Raw genomic sequence first — 9534 nt, forward strand, 5'->3', positions numbered from 1 at the left:
GCTCGCACCGCCCCGTCAGGGCCTGGTTCCCGGAGAGCAGTGCGGGGAAGAGGGCGCGTCACGCGGCCTCCCCGGATCCCGCCCCCCGGCCCACCTGCTCCCAGGTGCCTGGCAGCTGGAGCCCCCGCAAGCCGTTTCTCGAAGCCTCAGAATCAGCACGTTTTCTTTTTAAAGGCAGTTTTCAGCTGTGTTCCCTCCTTCCCGCCGGGCCTCGGGCCTCATGCCAGCCCTGCCCTGTGCGGTGTGACCTGGGCCGTGCCCCGCACGCCAGCCACAAGCTCCGCAGCCGGACAGTGTCCTAGACACAGTGACAAATACCCCTCCACCCTTTCCTGGAAGAACAGAAGCACATGAGTGCTTTGTTGTGGAGAAGCGCAAGCCCCCAGCCTGAGGCTGACCCCGTCCCCTCCAGAAGACAAGCTCCCGCCCCTGGAGACCCCGGACCTCCAGGGCCCAGCGAGGGCCCCGCGCCGCAGTCCAGGCCTCCTCTGCGTGCTGACCGCCCCCTGCAGGGGCCCTCACATTGGAAGGCAACCGCCGGCTGCCCCACTTCAGGCCACTTCATGGCCCCTGCGGCCTCTAACCAGGGCTGTCCGAGACCCCCAGGATGGATGTCGTCAAAGTGGCAGCTTTAGAAACTGCAACTTCCCAGCGAGTGAAAGGACACATCACCGCAGGAGAGACCTTGGACGCAGCGTCCTCGGGCCCCTCCCCACCCCCACTCCTCCACCCAGGACGAGGCTGCTGCTTAGTGAAGCCACGTGCAGGAGACGGAGCACACGGGGAGCACAGGGGCCGCCGGCTGCTTTCCAATCTCTGGCCAAGGACTGCGGGGACAGACGGGGACCCGTGGCTTAGTGGGCACCTCCAGGGGCCCCCGTGTGGGTGGCCGGCAGCTCACCTCGCCCTGCAGGGCTGGAGCCCCAGCGTAGCTCCCCCGGGCCCGTGGGGCCTGCCCAGCCTTGCTCTGCCAAGCTGCGTGCAAACGGCTCGGCTGGGGGAGCCTCGTGGAGGCGGGGAGGGGGTGGGGGTGTCAGAAGCAGGCTCGGAGAGAACCCCAGATTCGTTCCCCAGCCCTGCTGGCTTGCCAGCTGAAACATGGCCCCTCGTGTTCCTCAGAGTGCTAGCAGGCCGGTCTGAAACCAGCAGCGTGCCCTCAAGGGGGCAGGACGCCCCAGTGCAACGTCTCTGAAAAGGGGGAGTTTTCAGCCGAGCTTCGATGCGTACAGAGCGTGCAGCTCCTTTCAGAGGGAAACACGACTGGCAGCAGGAACGTGGCAGACAGGAAGCTCAGGCTGTAGGGACGTGCATGCTGTCCCTCTGAGCGTCCAGTGGGGACGATGGCTTTGCTTCACAAAAGGACGGGCAACACCAGGGTCGGGCTTCCCCTCAGTAGCCGGTGCCGTGGCCCCAGAGGCAGGATCTGCTGAGCTCAGCCCGGGGTGGCTGCCGGGGCCCGGGACCTCGGTCTGCCGGGGGTCCTGATCCACAGCCGCCCACCACAGGGACTGGAGATTCCAAATGCCCACCATGCCCATCCCTCCCAGGCCAGGCCAGGCCAGGTCACGGTCCCCTTGCTCGCCTGGAAATTCTCAAGTTTGAAAATCTCTTAATAAAAAAAAAAGCAAAGCCTCGCCCCCGGGTGGGTAAGAGGGTCCAGTTACAGATGAGGCACTATGTTCCCCACACGGTGAATTTCTGCTTCTGGGGCTGATTCTCAGGCACGTGTCTCCACCCCAGGTGCAGGCAGCCTGGACAGACGAGGCTGAGGTGGAGGAGGGTGCCCTTGCAGGGGCTCCTGAGGGACCTGCGGGTCCAGCCCTGGGATCTCTTCAAAGACAAGATCCGTGCACCTGCCTCCACCACAGTGGTACCTGCAGAGCAGCAGGGCCCCTTGGCTGGAGCTGGCTGTCCTCAGTTTCCCCCTCCATAAATAGGGAGACAATGGCTCCTCCTCTAGGCTGAGGTGAGGGTTCAGTGTGTGTTAACCACATGGGAAGAGCTTATCAAAGGATCTGGCCCCTGGAGGGGGGAGAGTCACCGTAATGTGGCTGTGAGTACAATCCTGGTGGTGACATCAGTGATGGTGATGGTGATGGTGTTGTTAGTGATGGTGGGGACGGTGGTGATGATGATGGTGGTGGTGATGATGGTGAGAATGATGGTGGTGACAGTGATGATGATGATGGTGATGATGGTGGTGATGGTGATGATGGTGAGGATGGTGATGATGATGGTGATGGTGGTGATGGTGATGATGGTGACGGTGATGATGGTGATGATGGTGAGAATGATGGTGGTGACAGTGATGATGATGATGGTGATGATGGTGAGGATGGTGATGATGATGGTGATGGTGGTGACGGTGATGGTGGTGATGATGGTGATGATGATGGTGGTGATGGGGATGATGGTGGTAGTCAGGGTGGTGAGGACAATACAGCAGGCAGACCTGGTCCTAAGGACACCTAAGGACTGAGGCCATAAGAGCCAGGAGGGACTGTCCAGGAGAAGCAGGCTTCAATCCTTGGGATGTCAGCAGCCAAACAAGCCATGGAAGGAGGCCCAGGAGGAGTGTGTTTGGGGATGGAGGAGCCAGTGGAGGTGGGCAGCAGGAAAGCTGGAGAGAAGCGCAGGCAGATGGGGCCCTGGGAGGTGGGGAGGAGCCAGGAGGAGATGGAAGAGGCCCCTGAGTCTGGCGCAGGTTGGGAGGGACTCTTGTGTGGCAGCGTGGATGAAAGGGGGAATGGGAACTGGGCAGGAAGGTGGGTGTGAGGGCCCTGAGCCCCTGGGGGCAGAGGCAGCATGAAGGGCTGGAGCAGGGAAGCCGGGGCGTCACTCGGCTGCAGACCTAGCACTCGCTTCCTGTGTTCTTTCTCGAGGAGCCTGGCTTCATTGTTCTGTAGCAGAAACAATCCCCACTTGGTGTAGGATGCTCGCAGCCGGATCTTAGATGGGTTGAGCTGTCCAGAGGGTGCCAGGTGGGGTGAGAAGGCAGGACTCCTGGAGGATGTCCGGCCACGCCTGGGGGACAGTAGCCCGTCCACTCTGGTCCCTGCGGGCTCCAAACGGACCCACCTGCAGGGTTTTGAACAGGCAGCCGTGGCCTTTCTTACCTCCTCCTGGCCTGGACCATCTCCTGGTACCAAATGGTTCACGGGCGCCAGACTTGATTCCCGGCTCCAGGGTCAGGAGGGCAGGAGTGGGAGGGTCAAGGGGTCCTTGCTCTGCCTCTGGTCACCTGTGGGGCTCAGGGCGCACTCGGGTCTCCCAGCCACACCGCTCACCCCATCGGCCAATAGGATAGGCTGACCCGTTAGATGTCAGCAGCTCGGAGCTGCACTTACCCCGCTGCAGGCGTTTCTGTCACTCTCATCTCCCTGGGCAGGACACACGCATCCACTGCTGAGGGGAGCCCCTGCCCATGGGGTCCGCTGCGTGGGAAGTGCCGCTGGGACAGCTCCGCAGGACGCGGACGGCAGAACGAGTGTAGGGGGAGCCCGTCCAGACATGCAGAGCACGCCTTCTGGCTGGTTCGTCAAATGCACGTGGAGGAGCCCCAGACAGGATCCAGTGAGTGGGGAGGGGCACCTCCTCTTTTTCCTCCCGTCTCCAGCCTCCAGGAACCGTGGCAGGGCTGGGGAGCCGTCCCTCAGAGGTTTTTGCCAGATGTTAGGAAGCCCTCCGAGGCAGACACCACCAACGGGACCAAGGCCTGGTCCGTGAGGGGTGGTTCCGTCTGGGGTGCACGGGCAGTGGCCCTGGGGCTGGAGACCTCCCTGGGCAGGGGAGTGTGAGAGTCGGGACATGTGCGCACGTGTGCCTGTGTGTGCACACGCGTGCCACGTGGGGAGACAGCATCGGGGACTCTGGACAGAGGTCTGCAGGCCTGGTGGCAGGGGAGCCCGGTACAGATGCCCCCATGCCCTCTCTGCCCGTGCCCGGCTGATGAGAGACCCTCCAGGCCAGACCCCAGGGCACAGCAGAGCTGTGTGTACCCACTGGACAAACGGGGGTCGGGGGGCTGGCAGGCAGCCCAGAGGGGGCCCTCGCCAGGGGCCTGGGCGGCTGGAGAAGGGGCCCGAGGGTGCCCGCCTGGCCGTGCACAGCCCTAAAGGATGCCTCCCCCGACCCCCGGTCATCGAGACCCAGGGCCCACGTGTCCTCCCTGCATGGCCTCCCTGCTTCACTGGCTGCCCCGGTGCTCGTGTGTCCCTGTCTCTGCAACCCGCCAGCCCCTCGCTGATGGAGGCTGCCCTGAAGGCTTGCGCGGTGTGTCTAGTCACCAGCAGACAGGACGGCTTGTCCGCTTCGGCCTGATAACCTCTTAGGGGTCTGAGTGTCGCAAACAGAGGAAACATCCGGCCTAGAGCCGGCTCTCCCCCGGGGAACAGCCGGGCCTGCACGAGGTCTCTGCGCCTCTCGCCTCTGCGTCCTACACAGGTGATTAGGGAGTCTAATTGAGTTGGCTGTAAAAAGATAATTAATTGGCATTTCCCTCCTGGAGAGGTCAAGCTGCCTGATCTCCCTGGCCGGCAGTGACCTTTATCTTGCTGATAAAGCCATAATTGTTGTAATTAAAATCGACACAAAGGCTTCAGAAGTCACTCCCCAGATCTGGAGTCTCGCATCTGCTCACAGGGCCGCCTGGCTGGGGAGGACCCAGCAACGCGCCAGGAGCAGCGCCAAGGGCCCTGGAGGCCGAGGTGGGACCCCTCCCCCCAGGAACACTGTCCCCTTTGGAGCATAAGGGGGTGAGGGCGTTTCTTCCTCTTATGTGGCATCCTCAGGGCCCACGGAGTCCGTGCAAACTCGGCCAGGAGAACGGCTGGCTGACCTGTCCCCAGGGAGGCTCTGCAGGCTTGGACATCACACAGCAGAGCCAACAGAAGCTGAGTGACCCAGTGGACGGGCCAGGAAGCCACCATCCAGCCAATTCAGAGGAGGTGGCAGGGAGCATGTCCGAGACGGGGGTCAGCGAGCGGGGCGGAGCGGGGCCCGGCCGGACTGTGCTCTGGGGGCAGCTGGGGCAGCGGCCTGGCTCCATGGAGAGCAGGTCGAAGGGTGAGGAGGACCCTGGAGTCCCACCAAGGGCAGAGCTGGCAGCAGCCGGGCAGTGCTGGGGCCCGCGAGGTCGTGGTGGGCGCGGAGAGCATGGTGGTTCAGAGTCGAAAGTATTTGCGGCAGAGCTGGCGTCGCTGGGGCTGCTGAGAGCAGACGAGGCGCGGAGAGGGTGCGGGGTGGGGGCACGGAGGCTGCTCTGGCTTCTGGCTCAAGCGCCTGGAGTGGTTGCCCATCCCCAGAAGGCGGTTCCCCCTGAGCAGATGAGGCCGGCGAGTGCAGGCAGCAGGAAGTGGCCTGGTGTCCAGCACGGGCAGCACGTGTTTGTGGGGATGGGCACCCCTCAGTCTCCTGTGTCCAGGATCCAATTCCAAAGGCTGCCCCGCCGCCTGCCCCTCCTTCCCTGTGGGGCCGTCCACTGGGGTCAGATGCACTTCCCAGCCCCCAGTCCCAGGCCAGGGTCCAAATGCACCTGAATCTGGGAAGACTCCCTCCCAGGACTGCAGACACAGCTGCCTCTGGGGTTTCAGCCATTTCGTGCCGGGTCTCGGAGCACCCTGCTCTTCTGTCCCTGGACGGCGCACGGCGCGTCCCGGGGGTCGGGAATGCCCGCCCTCGTGGCCGAGATGGAGGCGGTCCTGAGCCGCCATCGGGTTCACCATGCCCTCTCCCCGCCTTGTCCACCCCGTTGGTTTCCGAGACCTGGGCTCCGAGGCTGCCTGTGATGGTCGGGAGGACAGGCCTCTTCCAACAGCCCAGAGCCGGGGGGCGGCAGCTCAGGCTGGGTGTGGACCGGCCCCCAGCCCACCCCCCGGCCCCCGGCCCCCAGCCCCTGGCAGTGGCGTCTTGCGGGCCCAGGTCTGAGGTTACTTCTCCGGGAGGGACGGCGGCCCCGGCCAGCCCAGCTCCGCCTGGCGCCACTAGCACGGTCACCTTGTCAGAGCACAGCGCAGGGTCTCTATTGTCCAGAGGTGTTGATAAAAGAGGCAGGAGAAGTCAGCCCCTCATGAAGTCACGTGGAAGCCGGTGGTGCGTTAAGAAATGGAAACAGTGCCGTCAGCAGCACAGTTCCTGTCGTTGCCCAGGACGTAAATAGTGTGAGGGCAGCAGAAGCTGCTGAGGAGAGGACGTTAGCAGAGAACGTCCTTGTGGAGGGAGACTTTCCTTTTTATAATGTACCATAATGATGAGGTGAAGACACCTCCGGGAGAAATAATTCCCCACCTGTAATTTGGAAATTCTTCTGGGACCCGTCTCCACCTCTCCCTGCAGAAGCTGGGGCTCCGGGGAAGGCGCGTTAATGCCTGCAGCCCCGGGACCCCATCCCGAGCATATGGATGAGAAACACCCCTCCACTCACCCGGAGGCCCCCCCACCAAGGGGGGCCGATGAGGGGTCCACCCTGCAGACTCCGCTGGCAGGAGCGTCCAGCCACCTCCCTGAGGCTCCTCCCCACTGGTGTTCATGGACAGAGGGTGGGCAGCAGAGTCCTGAGTCCAGCCCCCATAGGACAGCGGGCCTGATGGGCCTGTTTTGGGGACGGTCCTGGGGTGACCCTGCACCAACGCCACATCGCAGAGTCCCCTGGAAGCTCAGCTGTCGGCCTCTGTGCAGAAAAGGCCGAGTGCGGAGGTGCGGGGCTGGGGCTGCACCCCTGTCTGTGAGCCGCCGGAGCATGGGGGCGGGCCTGCTAGGGGAAACGCTCCCTGTCGCCCTCGCCCCTTGGGGCCCCAGGCGGAGGAGGGATGGAGGAAGCCGGGGGGAGCAGCAGTCCGGGGGGCACCCGCTGCAGGACAGGCAGGCCGAGCCCAGCTCGCGGACACTCCCCAGCACAGGAGGGCTCCAGGGTCTCCTGGGGGGGCGGCTGCAGCCCCACCCATGCCCCTCGCCGTCACGGGTGCAGTCTGACGTCACCCGCACTGGGCAGCCGTCAGCAAGCAGGAATGTCCTCTGGCCACACTGTTCAGAAGCGGGCGCTGGGCTCTGCCTGGCCAAGCACGAGGCCTCTGGCCTGTGGCCTGCCCAGTCCTGCCCCAGGCAGCCCGGGCCTCAGCCAGCAGGGGCCTCGCGACAGGAGACCCTCCCAGCCCCAGAGCACAGCCTGCCAGGCCTGGTAGCGGACCCCAGATGAAGGGGCGTCAAAGGGCTGTGGCCCCCAAAGCATACCAGCCACGGAGCCTGCTCTGTCTCACTGGACCCGGCCTGGCCCTGCCTAGGGAGGGCCCCGTGGCCCCACGCCGGGCAGTAGGGCTAGGCCCCCAGGGCCCACGTGGCCACCGTGGCCCGACCACCGCAGCCACACAAGTCACGCTTCAAACTTTTGCTTTGTGGCACTTAAAAGGCCTTTTCGTTCTTCATTTTTCTGGAAAAGCTCTTTCCCCTCTGCTGGGGGACACAAGGCCCGCTGCCCTGAGGACCGCCGGCGAGCAGGGAGAAGCTGCACCCCGCTCTCCGGCGTCCGCCGCGGGCCCCCTCCCCCCGGGTACCACCCCATCCTGTTCCTGGACAGCCTCCGCGAGGCGAGGCGGGAGAGCCCCACGTGGCTCAGACACTGCGGCCAGCGCGGGGGGGCCCTCGAAGCCCCACCCGCTCCTTCTATAAGGCGGGCAGCAGGCCCCGAGGCCTGGGCTGCAGGAGAACGATGCCCACAGTGCGGGCCCCGCCAGGAGACAGCAGGTAGGAGAGGCTGACCCCACTCACGGGCGCCTGGGGGCTCGGTCTGGCCTCCCCGTCAGCTGGGCCACAGGCAGGGCCTCGCCGGCGTGTGCATTCGGGGACGGGGGGCCCTTCTCCACCCGCGTGCCCGGTGTCCCCAGGCCTGGGCATGGAGGCCGCGAGCGAGACCTCTGTCTGCCCTGGAATCACACATGCTTCCGTGGCCTGGGGCGAGGGGAGCCCGGGGCCTGGGCCAGGACGGCGATGTCCCTGCAGCACCGAAGGCCTCGCCTGGGATGGGGCAGTGGGGGTGGAGCAGAGCGGTCACAGGGGACACCTTCCTCACGGGGCCTGCGGGCCGCTCCAGCCAGTGGACAGAGGCCGGGGGCCACTGGGCGGGGAGCCAGGCCTCAGGCGGGCGGGCGCTTCGTCTCCCCACGTCCCCCCCCGCCCTGCACAGCCGCTCAGGCCGCCACACGCCCATCCTACGGGCCCAGAGACCGCGGTGCGCCCAGGCTAGTTGGGGTTTCTGTCTGACACAGTGGGCAGGGCTGTGTGGGGAGGCGAGGGGACACCCTCTGCTGTTCCTTCTCAGACACACGCTCCCTGCAGCGCTGACCCTGCCCCGCAGGCGGGAGGCTGGATTCCAGAGGAACTTCCTGGGAGCCCCTCACCCGCCCCCGCCAAGCCAAACAGACCAGCTCCAGAGGCTCGGGTGGGACTGACCCTCAGCCCCGCTCCAGACCCGAGTGCCTGGGAGTCCTGAGCACGGGGCGGCCCTCCACGGAGCCGCCAGCGCCCCGCCACCTGGGGTCCCCTTCACGGGTGGAACCTATGAGGTGTGGCCACGCGGAGCCCAGCCGGGCTGGCAACTGGGCCGTGAGACCCGGAGAATCCAATCACCGCTCCTGAAAGATAGGAGCCCTCCTTCCCGAGACAGGCAGCCGGGCCCTGGGTGGGCGGGGAGGGAGGACATGGCCCCTGAGGGGCCGGGGAGGGGTGCCAGGCCCTCCGAGACACTCGCCTGCCCCCAAGGCCCGGCCTCTGACCCGAGCATGAGGCTTGCCAGCCACGGGAGCCAAGGTCAGAGTGCCGTGGAAGCCTCTCGCCGCCAGCCCGCGGCACACGTTGAAACAGCCACACAAGAGCAGAGGCCCGTGGGCACAGACGCAGCCACAAAACTCTAGGAAAAGGAGAAACGCAGGACAGACGGGCAGGGGGTCCGCAGCGCCGCCCTGAGATGCTGCAGCCGCCGACACTCCCAGCGATCGGCTTGCTCATCCGTGACGCCAGCGGGAGTGGGACGGGCCGGGACACTTGGAGGCTGGCACGGGGTCGGCAGGCTGACAGGCCTTTGATCCCACTCGCCAGGGGGGAGCGGGGGTGCGCCGTTTCCAGCAGAAGGGGCCATCCTTCTGTGTCGTTCTGAGTCACGGTTTGTGAATTAAATATGAAGCTCACTGATAACCGGAGACGCACAGACTCAAAACAGAACAAAACAAACAGGCAAGATCCTGTGAGACACGAGACCCCACGTTGCCCAGTGTTTCGATCTCGGGAACACGCGTGCAAGCCAAAGGCTGAAACACCCCAGGAATAACTCACATAACTGTGCACACACCCAGACGCTCAGGGCAGAACTGCTGCTTGATTTGGTAACTGTGGCAACCCGGCAGCTGAGGTTGATGTGGAAACGTCTGATTTCAGCAAAAAGAAGCTTCTCACCGTCCAATTCTTCTGAGAAGACGGGGGAGCAGCCACCTCCTCCCGCAGGCCGGCCCTGCTGAGGGCTTTCCAAGCTCTTGAAATGACATGTCC

General features: G+C 64.7%; 1 protein-coding gene across 2 annotated transcripts; it reads right to left on the reverse strand.

The window, feature by feature from the left end:
• Positions 1-1995: 1995 nt before the first annotated feature.
• Positions 1996-8917, reverse strand: LOC132593426 (uncharacterized). 2 transcript variants are annotated; one of them, XR_009558877.1, is made up of 3 exons: positions 6422-8917; positions 2453-6019; positions 1996-2022 (listed from the first exon to the last, which is right to left on the reverse strand). XR_009558877.1 is itself a non-coding variant. In XM_060284095.1 (2 exons), the coding sequence occupies exons 1-2, from the start codon at positions 6736-6738 to the stop codon at positions 4975-4977; spliced, it is 1362 nt and encodes a 453-aa protein (XP_060140078.1). In that variant the 5' UTR covers positions 6739-8917; the 3' UTR covers positions 2376-4974. The 2 variants fall into 2 exon arrangements, 1 of the variants encoding a protein (XP_060140078.1); XM_060284095.1 differs by lacking the exon at positions 1996-2022 and having other exon boundaries at positions 2376-6019.
• Positions 8918-9534: the final 617 nt, after the last annotated feature.

Source organism: Globicephala melas, chromosome 1 (assembly GCF_963455315.2).
Source record: "Globicephala melas chromosome 1, mGloMel1.2, whole genome shotgun sequence".
NCBI classification, from domain to species: Eukaryota; Metazoa; Chordata; class Mammalia; order Artiodactyla; family Delphinidae; genus Globicephala; species Globicephala melas.

What these genes read in the sequence shown, in the direction of transcription:
- LOC132593426 (XM_060284095.1), bottom strand. Translation starts at nt 6,738, where the DNA reads ATGCTCCGGCGGCTCACAGACAGGGGTGCAGCCCCAGCCCCGCACCTC. An exon ending in CTTGGTGGGGGGGCCTCCGG is followed by an intron (nt 6,020 to 6,421) that starts GTGAGTGGAGGG and finishes TCTGGACAATAG; the next exon opens with AGACCCTGCGCTGTGCTCTG.